Source organism: Alosa sapidissima, chromosome 7 (genome assembly GCF_018492685.1).
Source record: "Alosa sapidissima isolate fAloSap1 chromosome 7, fAloSap1.pri, whole genome shotgun sequence".
Classification (NCBI taxonomy): domain Eukaryota; kingdom Metazoa; phylum Chordata; class Actinopteri; order Clupeiformes; family Clupeidae; genus Alosa; species Alosa sapidissima.
Window position 1 is genome coordinate 23,973,696 of NC_055963.1, and position 14,053 is coordinate 23,987,748.

Here is a 14,053-nt window from a genome sequence, read left to right on the forward strand (position 1 = left end):
GGGACACATTCTGGATGCCCCCTCGGGCAAGCCAGGGAACCCACCAGCAAATTGGTCTGACATAAGGGTCTATTCCTGGCTAGAAATATACATGTTGTTTCTCCATGGTGTTGTGAAAATGCTTTGAAATTGCTCACAGAGAAACATGAGCATTCTAATATAGAATCAGATTGAGGCAAGCCTGCTCTACAAAGTTTGTGGATAAGTGTTTTAGGTAGAAATCAATAACTAGCACTTTTTATTAAGCCTATTTTCATCAACAATTGATGCCATTCTGCAAAAAAGACCCAAATGCTGATGCTGTCAGGGTGGGCAATTGTAACGTTAGCTTGCTCTGGCTGCCAGACACTTCATTTCTGTCCATGGTCTTCAAATCAGAGATGCTCTGGCTAGGTTACTTTTCAAAATATGAGCGGGAAAAGACAAGAGGGTGAGGGAGGGGGCTGTAGGATAAATAGATGCCTTTTATCTCGAGTTTCCCACATCCTGCGACAGAGTGAAATGCCGGCCACCCATTCTGAAAGAATGCCTGGTATGCGCCTATTTTCCATAACGCTTTGGTGGTGAGGGGACCATTGTCTGACTATCTAAACAATTCACAACTGGTTTTAAGCCGTGATAACAGGGTAAACTGAGAAAATAATAAAGTTACAGCAGAGTATAGCCTATAATAATCGGGCGACATCGGACATCCTTTTTTATTATTCCTTTTTTTTTATATCATGGACAGCTACAAGTTTCATTAATTGACTGTAAAGTCCATGTTGCAAGGTAGTAAAATTAAATCCCCGTAGAGTGCCACTTCAGAAACAAATGTAGGCTACACAATGGGTTTATTGTGCCGGGTCACATTATTCAATATAAGTTACAGGAGTTGAGTAACGTTACGTATCCAAATAATTAAACAGAGGTTCCCCATCTGAAACAAACTACAACAAAATAATGTTCAACTATTTCGTTTCCTTCATTTTAAGCAACGGATCATTGTTCTTCCAAACGTGTATTTTCAAGCATCATCTACCCTTTACTTTCAGTACTCTGCCAGCCGTTCCACTCCCCACGCGTTGTGTCTGGAGCCAGCCGTTGATTTTTTCAAAATAAACATCACTCGACATTTCGCGGGTTCTCCCCACGGTTCTCCCATGCTCCTTACACAATCACAAAGTCTAGCTTTATTTGGCGCGTTTTAATTCCCGCCACGTCAAGTGTACCCAGCGTCATTTTCCTCTATTTTCATATGTGATTGACATCCTCGTGGGAAGAATATCGTCTCTCCATTGGTAGAGTAGATGCTAATGGGTGGGGATTGAGTGACGTTCAACGCAATGGTTACTCCCATTTACTATCGATATATATTTTGTCCTGCCCCCATTTTGCCGATTCAGAAAGCCGGTGTCGCTGCGTGGTAATCGTATACAACGGCGGTACTTGGCTACATCGCTGTATATCTAAAATTTCGTTTCCGTTTTAAACTATTATATTAACGTTTCTATTGTTGTTATTTACTACCGAGTGAAATCTGTGTGGTTCAACGAACAGAATTGAACACGGAGTTGGCGAATACCGCTGCTGGATGAGAAAGGATTTTCACCGCATTTGTCCCACTTCGACAACGTGGACTCTCGGCGGCATCACTCGCATTCGACGGAGGATTTCGACCTACATTTCGGACTAATCGTGGGAAATCTTTCGATTTGCGGATTATAAGGATGCTTCTATCAAAACTCAACTCTTTCACTCATATTTCCACCGTGGACATGCCTGCGAAAATCCAACTTCAAGTTCATCAAGGTTAGAGGACGTTGTGTTGTTGGTTTAGCGCCTAGCAATGCGGTAGCTAGCAAGCTAATTGCTTGACTCCAAAGAGAACGTCACAAGACGGTTGGATAATGGAGCGCTTGCCTCCATAGCCTATTTTGTAAATTATCGAAATTATTTAGCAAACGTGTGTATTGTTGCCAGGTTTGACATGCTCTGTGGTGTGTTAAATCAATGATATATAATTATTTTTTATTTATATCCGTAGTTAAAGAAAGGGAGCCATTCGAGAAGGTTTACCAGGTCGGGTCTGTTTTGGGAAGCGGAGGCTTCGGCACAGTCTACGGTGGCTTGAGGATTGCTGACGGAGCGCCGGTAGGTTTTTTGTAATGTTTTTTTCTAGGTATTCTTAAAACAAATGCAATTAATTTTAAAAATCAATGTGGGAAACTTTCAAGATATTAATTTTTAATAGTAAATTGTTGCATGATTACATGAACATTTTTAGATTGTATTTATTAATGTTCTTTTTTTATTTTCTGACAGGTTGCCATCAAGCATGTTGCAAAAGATCGGGTGACTGAATGGGGAGAATTGGTAAGAGAAATTCACTAACGTTAACATAACAAACGAATTTTGTCGTACTGTTTTGGTTGTAGAGGGCGAATTTGCAGTCAGCCAGTGCAAATGTGTCCTGTCAAGGTTGCGTAAATGACTAATGGCAGATTTATTTTCTTTTATTTTAGCCCAACGGTAGCCGGGTCCCGATGGAAATCGTCCTCCTAAAGAAAGTGGGAACTGGGTTTCGTGGCATTATAAACATGTTAGACTGGTACGAACGACCAGACAGCTTCATCATCGTCATGGAGAGACCAGAGACCGTCAAGGACCTATTTGATTTTATCACGGAGAAAGGTGCCTTGCCCGAAGAGCTGGCCAAGAACTTTTTCCGCCAGGTGCTTGAAGCAGTGCGGCATTGCCACAATTGCGGGGTGGTGCACAGGGATATCAAAGATGAAAACATCTTGATTGATCTGCGGACCGGCGAAATGAAACTCATCGACTTTGGCTCTGGAGCATTACTCAAGGACACTGTTTACACAGATTTTGACGGTAAGCAGGCTGTTTGAAGGCATAAAGTAGCTTGCAGCATTTTTGTTGATTTAGTCCTTCTATTCCAATCATGGATGTGTTGAATGTCAAATCATAAAACGTAAGGTATTTCATTAAATGTGTAACCTCTTCTGTATGCGCAAGTAGCGTGTTATTGTTTTTAAACAAACCGCATTAAGCATTCAAGATCAAAAGACATTACGGTTTGTTTTATTTTGGTGCGTCAAAGAGGTCAACTGATTGTTATTGGTTGGAGCGCCCCCCTTTGGGATGAGTGGGAATAGTTACAACTCAAAGTTTGTAAACACAGTCACATGGCAACCACCCCTCCCACACGCATACACCTACTGTCACGCTCACAGGCACATGATCCTGCGGATTAACCTGAATTATATGACTGCGTTATATTTAGGAAACCTAGATTTCTAGCCTTCAAACACTTAATATTGTTGATTTAATTTTAATTAGATTGTAAACTGATAGTTAATGGTTCTTTACAATCACATGTAATTTCCTCTTCTCAGCAGTGCTTCCTGAATGATTGCTAAATGACTTATGTTTGTTTATTTTTGTTTTGCTTTCACCAGGCACCCGTGTGTACAGCCCACCTGAATGGATCAGACACCACCGTTACCATGGGCGGTCAGCAACAGTATGGTCACTGGGTATCCTATTGTACGACATGGTTTGTGGTGACATCCCATTTGAGCAGGATGAAGAGATTGTTCGTGGTCAGGTGCTTTTCAGGAGGCGGGTGTCAGCAGGTGAATTTCTCACTCTTTAACCTAATGAAAACTGCAATTTTACATCCCTTGTTTTACATAGTAATTTGTATTTATACTGAGTCATTGCTTGCTGCTGAGTCACCATTGACACACCCTTTTTGTCTTCCTCCCTCTCTCCAGAATGTCAGCAACTGATTAAGTGGTGCCTGTCCCTGAGGCCTTCAGAGAGGCCGTCCTTCGAGGACATCTTCAATCACCCGTGGATGCAGAGCGCCACCACACCCGCCACCACCGAGGGGACAGAGATCCGCCTGCACAGCCTGGCACACGAGTCCACGCCCTTCCCCACAGTCAATGTGGGCAGCAAGTAACCGCGCAAACCTGTGTCGTTTGTGGCACGCCCCTCCCCTCCCCCCGTCGGTGAACTCCCTTCGACAACAGAGACTCTGAAATCGGACTCCCAAGCCAGTCCTCTGTCAGTCAGAGGTGAATGGACTGAGCGCGCACCTGTCACAATGGCAACGGACGTGTGTTTTCTTTTTTGCGTGGCAGCTGTGTCCAAGGCTGCCAGCATCATGACTGAAATCGAATGGAAATGGGGGGGTGGGGGATTGGAAGCAAAAGACTTTTCTTTTCTGGGGCTAAGTGGAAGTTAGAGAGAGGTCTATTTCTTATCCTCCAACTACACCTGCCCCATTGAGAGAATTAAGAACCAAACCTCTTAAAATAACTTGGGCATAGTAAGATATTTTGGGAGTCTTATGTCATCTATTCACACTGTAAAAGGCACAAGGTCTGCCATGCTAGCTACAGTAGGTGCCTTGTGTTTGTTTTGTGACGGACCAAGATGAGAATGTTAGAAAGTACTACTGTCAGCTACAGCAGTCTGGGAGAGCCAGAGTGAGTGCTTAAGTGGGCCTCTAGTTCAGTGCCTTCTGTGTGGGAGTTTTTAAAACTGTTGGGGATGTTGGATATACTTGAAATGAATAGCCACACCACACCACTACTTCTTTTTCTTCTTTCATCACACTTTAAGGGTTTTCCTCTTCCTCTGCCATAATCTGCAGCCAGCAAGTCTGTGGTTATGCACAACAACACTTACTCAACGCTGACCAGATAACCTCATGAGCAATCCGTGCAACTCTGAAACAGACATACCTCGCTTCTCTCTTTCTCTCTCTCTCTCTCATTCTTTCTCTCTCTCTCTCTCTCTCTCATTCTTTCTCTGCCTCACACCTCGCTCTCAAGGTTCCCCATATACAGCCTCCACCCACATAAATCACATGTGCACACAGCAATGCAACTACAATACTGACGAAACCTACAACCTGCTCTTTTGTTAATTTTGTAAATATGTAAAATATCTAAATATATTTTTGTTTTTGTCTTGAACCTCAATTCCAAGGCAATGCAGTGTAAATAATATTTATTTGAGTGAGGTCATCCTTTTTTGTGTTTTCATGCAAAAGATGTGGAATTATTTATTTATAGAGATTTTTTTTTTTCACTCTGAAGGGCCCACAGATTATTTAAAATCTATTTTTACCATATTTAAGGGTTGATGAACAGAATTGTAAATATCTGCCAATAACCTTCAAAGCACTTGTCTCTCAATGCATGGTGTATTGAAAGTCTACTGACAATTGTTTTCAGTGTGTCTCTCAGTTGAGAATGTTCTTGAATGACTGAGTGTGTGTATGAGTTTACATGGTTTTCTCCTCTAGTTGCATGATTGCAGCTTGGAATTTTTTTTTCCTGTCAACTGAATTAGCGATGTAAATTAAATTTAGAAACTTATTTTTTATACAGTTTCAATAAATATTTTTATAAACTTGAGCCTCTTTGACTTTGTCACTCATTTCCTCATAGCTGTGAAACCATGTTGTGCAGCACCCAAAACAATAACAAAAGTGTAGTTCACATTCAAAAAGGCAAAGGCGGGTAAACCACAGACAATGGCCATATGTCAAAGTTGAGAAAGAGACACGGAGACAGATTGCCCTTTTGTCTAATGCCCATTTCCCTATCCAGTTAACTTTTATTATGCTCTTATGGGTTTATCATGATCAATGTGTACGTATAAGCTGAGGTGATTATGCCATGGGGGGTCCTGCCGTCACATCCTGGAATCTTCGGCAGAGCTCCGCTCCAAAGCTGCCTCGCCCATGTTTTCCATCCTGGAAGGCGGAATTCTCTGGAAGAGAAGCAACATTTGCATTTGTAGCAGCAGGGTGACGCAATGGTGCTCTGCGTGCGTGTGTGACTGAAGAGTTTAGCCGGCATGTCAACAGAGCCTTCAGTGTTTCTGGAGGTATCCGGTTCAGTCTTGGCGGTCTCTCATCCCCGCTGTGGACTGACCCGGTTCTCTCCTACCAATGCCGACCAGCTCACTTCTCTCTTGCCAGGCAACACAGCCCATGAACAACACACTCCCAAATCCTCACATAATCCTCTTCCCAATCTATGCCTAAAACCTCAGGGTTTTATATCAGATTGCTGTGGTATAACACTACTCACTCCAAAGCTAACAGAGGACTCGTCACCTGGACAATGAACTCCAATGACACAAAATGTGAACTGCCGTTTTCAGATTATTTTGGAGTGAATAAAATGCCACTATGCATTTATTTTATTATGGAGAGGGCTCCAAGTCCAATGTGTGTGTGTGTGGGGTGGGGGGGGGGGGGGGTTATTGTAAGTGGACACATTGACCAATACTTGTTTAAGAGCTACCATGCTAAATTCCAAAACAAGTTTACAAACAAACGTCTGCAGGCAGAAAACATATCCATCATATTTCCCAGTGGATTGGATACATACAGCCAAAACAAAAGGGATCCCACATGTCTTGTTTTGGTAAATGCAGCCGTCAGCGATGCGTGTCTTTCCCCAGAATTTCTGATGGAGCAATCATGCAAACCGTTTTGAAAATGGCAGTAAAATAGGAAGGGAACATTTGCATGTGTGGTCCATGAGCATGCTCTACCCATCTGTGTTTTTTTTCAGGCAGGGTTGAGCAAGGACTATACGGGAAATGCAGGATTAACCTCAAATAGCTTTCAAGGTGAAAGTTTTCCATATCTGGCCACAATGTTTTTGATAGTAGTCAAAAATATAAATGGGGGAGGCCCCAGCTGTGGCGCAACTGGCTGGGGCACCTGCACCGTACGCCGGCGACCCGGGTTCGATTCCCGCCCCGTGGTCCTTTCCGGATCCTACCCCTGCTCTCTCTCCCATTCGCTTCCTGTCACTCTCCACTGTCACTATCATTAAAGTCATACAAAAAAAAAGTCGCCAAAAAAAATAAATATAAATGGGAATGCAAATACGAGGACTCCTTTTCAAAACATGTGTACAAGATATTTTGGTTCTGCTACACTGTGCACGATTTGTGAACTCTGGTCAGTGCTTTTGTGAGAGTTGTCAGGGGGGAATGGGTTAAGTTTTGTTCTCACTTGGTCAGTCATGCTTCCCCTTGGCTCCCACCTCGCAGTTTATGGGAAACGGAAAGAGAAAGTGCAGCTGGGAGAACCTCCTTTAATTCCAAAGGACCAGTTGTATTGTGTAATCTTCCCACCAGAGCCATCAGAGAGCAAACATGCACACACACACACACACACACACACACGCACACATGCAGAGAGAGAAAGAGAGAGAGAGAAGTACACACATCCTCACACACATATAAGTGCACATCCTCACAGTCAAAAATATATAACAAACATGCCTGCACATAGAAAATGTTTTAAAAGTATTGCACACATGGCATCCATCATACATCACAAACAGCAAAGTGGTGATTTGCCAATATTTGGTTTACGTTTATATCCCATCATTGATGCACAATGTGTTTAAGTTGCAGTGCTTACAAGTTTAAAGTACAAAATCTTGGCCAGCAATATAGCCAGCATGTTGTTTATTGGGCTCAAAGTCCAAAAGGCATAATTCCCAGGCACAAGGGTAAGGGTGATGTACACTGATATAGAAACAATAATATAAGAGAGGGGGGGATCGCTTTAAATGCATTTATTTGCAAAGGATTTCCCTTAATAATGGTATTCTTCAGAAGTGTTTCCCCATCAAGATTGGGGGAATGTAATCTGACCTTTCACTGACTGCAGTGGCTCTAGTGCGCTTAGTTAAATGTCAGCATGAGATTTTTATAGGGTGAGAGTGTATCTAAGAGTTAGGGTCCCACGAAGCAAAATGCATGTACACCCACCCACACACACACACAAACACACTGAGACCCACAAACACAAACACACACACACATTCCATTCCAGACAAGCAGAAACCCAGGAGAAATCTGACTACAGTTTCTCCCACGGTTGTCTCCTGCATTCTTTTTCACTTTTCTCTCTATCAACCACTATCCTCCTTCTCTTCTCTCTCACTCCCTCTCTCTGTCCTATTCTATTCTCATTCCGCTTGAGTCTCAAGGACTCCCAGTTCACTGGTCAGATTAGCTATTAAGAGAAAAGGTCAGGGTGCTCTCTTGCTGAGGAAAATATTCCAAACGTGGAGGGTTGGTGGAAACGTCTACAACTACAACGGGATTCCTGTCAGTCTTCACTGGGGAGGCACCCCTGGAGCATCAATGACTTAGGCCTCCCTGGGCAAACAACAGGATGTTGGCAAGCCCTTGTGAGTCACCTTATTGTAAATACCATTGTAACAACAATCAAGTACAGACACATCTGAGAAGGGAGAGAAGGGAGAGAGGCCTGAGAGAATGGTTAGGAGGAAGTGTAGAGACACAACCAGCAGAGAAGAAGCTGCAGTTTCTCACAAGATTGCAACCGGAACAAAACTAGAGTGTGGCCATCATCTAATGAACGGAAGTTGTGACCATAGTAAGGTGTTGGGTAGGAATGCAGACACACTGGAATATTGCAGATATCCTTTGGAAACGCCCAAGTAAGCATATCCCACTCAAACACAAACACACACCACACACACAAACACACATGTGCACACCCATTCACATACACACACACGCACATACACATTCACACTTGGACACACACACACACACACACACACAATCTCTCGTTCTGCCACACCTGTCATTCATCATCTTCCCTCCTCTGCATTCCCATCAGCCCCTCCCCCTGCCACCAGCAGGTTTCCCGTAAAAGCTCTGCCTCACTTCCTCATTCCTGTGCGGCTTCTCAAACAGACAGTGGCGTGTCGTTGCTCGCTTCTGCTTCCTCCTGCCAAGACACAGGGTCGGCTTGTTTTATCATCCTCCGCACTACATCAGCAACAAACCTGCACATGTCCTAAAGGCTTAATTTTTCCACTATGAATATACAATCCAATTCAATCTTTATAAACATTGCTGAGATCTGTCTTGAGGTCAAAGTCATTATTGACCAATCTGGCCTCACCACACTGAAGATCTGACTCTGGCCAGCTCATACAAGGGGTTAATCTCCTAAAAACATTGTTCAGCAACCGCCATGGTAACTAGGGGGGAAGAGCACCAGGATCCTAGATCAGGAGCACAACCAGAAGAGACACTTCATAGGAAAAATAGTTGGTCGTTAGGACCAACCTGAGGAGCAGAAAGCTCTATGGTGGATGGTGAGGCACGTCTGTGGAGATGATTATAAGCTACTCGGCTCAGTGCAGAATAGGCTGCATACAGATTTGCCATGTACACAAATAACTAATGAAAGATATTTCAGACTTGCAAAGCTGCAAAGCAAATCCCATATCGGAGCATTTCCTTGATGTAATTAATGTGAAAGGCTAAGTGGTTGGCAGGGAGATCTTGCCTGTCCCCACAGAGAAAAAGCCCTGCTTGTTAGTGCAGGATGTTTTAACATTGGACTGAATCTCCTTGTCTCCGAACAAGGAGATTAAGTGGCACAGTTAGGTCTAAGTCCTTTGGTGTATGAAACTAAGCACTTGAGCATGTGAGCATGCTCATCATATCAGGGCGGTGCGTGTGTTTGTTTGTTTATTTATGTGCGTGTGTGTGTGTGTTGTGTGTGTGTGTGTGTGTGTGGGGGGGGGGGGGTTGTTATGTGTGTGTACTGATAGGCAGAGCATAACACTGTTTGCCATGAATGTTAGAGAAATACAACTTTGACCCCAAACATCCTCCACCTGGCATTTGGACATTGCTCATCACAAAGTTGGACTCTTTGAAGGCTTGATGATAGTAGCGGGCCTGGAATATGCAGTGAAGGGCGGGCGGGAGTGTGACTAACTTAATGAGTGACTGAGTACTGGTATGTGCTTGTGGTTGCCTGGTCCGCAGCTGCAGCCTATTACTGTTTGTAAAGATTCTCAAATATTTAGCTCTGGAATCATGAAAGTGATAAAAATGTGATATGATAGAGTATGATAGAGATAAGTATAGTATATATACTCTTTTGATCCCGTGAGGGAAATTTGGTCTCTGCATTTATCCCAATCCGTGAATTAGTGAAACACACACAGCACACAGTGAACACACAGTGAAGTGAAGCACACACTAATCCCGGCGCAGTGAGCTGCCTGCATCAACAGCGGCGCTCTGGGAGCAGTGAGGGGTTAGGTGCCTTGCTCAAGGGCACTTCAGCCGTGCCTATTGGTCGGGGTTCAAACCGGCAACCCTCCGGTTACAAGTCCGAAGTGCTAACCAGTGGGCCACGGCTGCCCTAGATGGCATAATTTAACAAACAATTACCTCCAACAAACATAACACACACTCTCTCACACACACACACACACACACACACACACACACACAAACATATATATAACTATCACAAATTTCAGTGACCCATTCAAAACCAACAAATCCGATAACTCAATTTTCTGGGCAATGAATTCTTATGGAAGTGTCTTGAACTGTTTGATAACTGCACCACTACAAAGTTCTGCAAAGTCCTGTTTCCTCAACATAAGAGTACTTTTCCAAGTGTGTTGGGGGGGGAGGGCATTGTGTGAGTTGCATGTGTGCAAATAGTATTTGTATGTGTGTGTGTGTGCATACGTGGGTGCGTGCGTCCGTGTGTGTGTGCGTGCATGCTGCAGTTTTTGCCACTGCAGCCCTCTGTCATTCCACTCCATGGCGCGTGCCATGACCCACTTCCTGCCTGCATGACCCACTTCTTCCGCATCCTCGCTGACCAGTCGCTCACTCCTCCTGCCGTCTGCCGGCACTTGCAGCCGCTCCAAACCGGGACGCTTGTGTAACCGGCGCAGGCTCAGCTTCAGTGTGCCAGGCCTGGCCTGCATTAGCTCTCCAGCTCCAGCCCTAAGCCTCTCTGGCAGAGCCACAGTCCCCCTGTCGCAGGCAATGCATGCAACTCTCCTGAGGAAAGCTAACCCTGTCGGGGGGGCTTAGCTCCCGATAAGTGAATGCCGAAAAACCATTTACTGCCACTTATACATGCCGTGCGTTTTTTTCATTGGCATCCTGCTGGATTACACAGACCAGCTCAAACAATCAGCTTTCCATTTTGGGTTTTATTTACGACATATGATCAGCCATTACATGGATTTCTGACATTAAGAGACTGTGAAAAATGTTCTGGTGAAATTAGACTCAATTACTTTGACACTGTTGTGAAAAATCTTGAGTAGAATAGAAAGTGCTGTACAGACAATAAGACTCCTACGTCTACTCAGACTAAAAATATCTACAAAGAAGTCTTGTTTTAGCCAGTGATTCAATCCAAGGCTGGAACAATTAGCCCAAAATAGCCTAGCGATGGTATGAAAATAACCACTCAAGACACACCTGGTAAAAACAACAAATGGAATCCCAGCCCATTGACCGAGTGTTTAATGATTTAAGTTTAAACAGTAATCCCTCCCATCACATTCTCAACGCCTTAGTGTCCTGAGAAAGCAGACCCTCATTCAAATAACAACTCATCCAATGGAAATAGATACAGAGGTAGCACAAGGAGTAGTTCCCGCTAATGTGTGCTTGGTGCTGACAAAGGCAGTAACACAGTGACCGATGGGCCTGCCAGATAACCTCTGAAAGTCCAGGAATGTGTCTGGCACTAGGAGATCAATAGGAGTGTGTGTAGGCGCCCTCATACAAACAGCCAGGCTCTATTTCTCTTTCTCTCTCTCTCTCTTTCTCTCTCTCTCTCTCTCTCACACACACACACACACACACCAACAGGACTGAAAAACAAAAACACCAGCCTCAAAGGGGAATAGCCAGGAAAGGGAAAGGAACATTCCAGGGAAGTATAGGAGAGTCACACTCAAGGGCACGGCCTATCTGCCCTTGGCCCCTTTGTTCGCTTTGACCACCACTGGCAAAATAATGCCGACTAGCACAGCAGGAAGACGCCCCGTGCTGGAATCTCTCATGTCAGCTATTAAAAGAACGTTCCGGTAAAATGTGTCCGTAACACCATAATACAAAAACAACTCTATTAGTATGGTCAAAACAGCCATTGCGCTGAGTAATGTCCTGCGTTTCCGTATTTCTGTCCACTATGGTACACATATGGGGATAACAATACCCTGGAATTGGTTAGGCCAGGATGTAACACAAATAGAACCTCAATATAAACCAATTACCGGTACGAGAAAAGGTTACCAAATCCTACTGGGGTTTTCTTAAACAATGACACTAGATCAGTGTTTCTCAAAGTGTGGTCCGCAAGCTATCCCAAGTGGTCCGCGAGCAGACGTGGTAAAATTTAATATAGATGAGTTGTTTGCAATATTGAACCAACTTTATTTAAACCCAAACAGTTCTGCAACACTGTCTATGTAAGATATGCCAGTTTAAATCATATGAATCCTCTGACACAATAAGCAAAGTGAAAAGACAAGGTGGTTCAGTGAGTAGGCCTGTGTAGGCTATAGCCTACTGTTGAACTAGGTCTAATCTTTTATTTATTTTTTTAGCTAGGTGGTCCGTGGGTTTCTTTTTTATTGGTTAAGTGGTCCTCCGTCTGAAAAAATTTGAGAAACACTGCACTAGATGATGGTATGGGTCAAAACACTTATCAGAAAATGACTTATTTTGTTGTAACTCTTAAAGCAACACCAAAGAGTTTTTTTGTACCTTAAAATAATGTTTCCAAAATCGTTTCAGTGGTTCATCAACTCGTAACAGGGTGAACGGCACTTTCTGCATTCGCTTCGCGGCCCTCATATCGGCTAACCGCACATGAAAGTTTGCCGGGATCGGGTAGTGGATCTGCAGTTTGATCAAATGAGACATAAGAAACTACAAATTTGACTTGCATCTGATGTCGCAATACATCGTACTTTCATAATATCATGCAACATATTCTACCTTGTCTGTGGACATTGTTATTTGCGAAGCCGGTGCTGGATAAACAAATAGTGCGTGCGACAGAGGAAAAGTTCTTTGGTGTTGCTTTAACACAAAAAATATATTTTAACCCCCTTCAGACCAGTTATAGATTTTAGTGTAGTGTAGTCTAGTAGGTTTAAATATTTAAGTATCTGTTTCATACAAAAATGGCCCATTTACAACCACTACAGAGCTTGTGTGTGGTATTACTGCATTGAGATATTACTGCAGTTGAACTGATCCATTTCAATCCACCACTAGGAAAACCAAACTTAAGCACATATTTCACATTTGCACTAGTGGGAGCACTTGCTACCATCCAGATGGTTAAGAAGAGCACCCTACACACACACACGCACGCGCACGCGCACACACGCACACGCACACACACACACACACACACACACACACACACACACACACACACACACACACACACACACACTACATCTGCAAAACAAAATGGGTGTTCTGTCCACAACATAGAGAATGATGGGGAAAGAGAGAAAGCCAAACAGCCCAGAAATAACCTTGCTGCAAAACGTTGCTTTATATAACAGCGTGTGCTGCCCTCTGCTGGTATACTGATAACCCTGCAACAGAGAAAATACAGCACCCTCAACAAACTAAATTCCTTTGCTCCTTTTAATTAATCCTATTGGTGAACCTTAGAAAGAATTAGGTCAGTTCCAGCTTACAGTGGTTCCTTATTATATCAACTGAGTAAACCAAATGTTCTTCCCAATGAATCTCTCTGTAGGTTTCACCTTGTGAAAACATTTTGGAACAACGATAAAAAAAATACAAGGCATATTTCCTCCTAATAGGCTATAACAGATTATACCTAGTCATTTCTAGGGAAAAAAAACTGAGAAACGTTTTTAAATCAGAATTTCTAAGAAAAAAAGTCAGAATGTTTAAAGCTGGGAGATTGGAAGTCAGAAGAGGCTATTTCTCTCAGAAATTCTAACTTTAATGTAGCCTGCTAGTCTGAAATATTAACAAGATTTGCTCTCACAGTGGAGAAGTGCAATAGTAAACTAACTAAATATGTGTCTTTTGCAAGTATGAACAACATAACTCCGATATAATATAGAGGGAATGCGCCAACAGCAATCTGTAGAAAAAGATATCCGAATTCTGCATAGCAGCTCTTTTCCGTTTC

At 43.3% G+C, this 14,053-nt stretch overlaps 1 protein-coding gene across 1 annotated transcript; it reads left to right on the plus strand.

Moving 5' to 3' along the window:
- The first annotated feature begins 1,366 nt into the window (after window positions 1–1,366).
- Window positions 1,367–5,432, plus strand: pim1 (Pim-1 proto-oncogene, serine/threonine kinase). Its single transcript, XM_042097718.1, has 6 exons — window positions 1,367–1,791; window positions 2,027–2,133; window positions 2,305–2,355; window positions 2,505–2,871; window positions 3,459–3,635; window positions 3,777–5,432. Exons 1-6 carry the CDS (start codon window positions 1,710–1,712, stop codon window positions 3,965–3,967), a joined length of 975 nt encoding a protein of 324 aa, XP_041953652.1. The 5' UTR covers window positions 1,367–1,709; the 3' UTR covers window positions 3,968–5,432.
- Window positions 5,433–14,053: the final 8,621 nt, after the last annotated feature.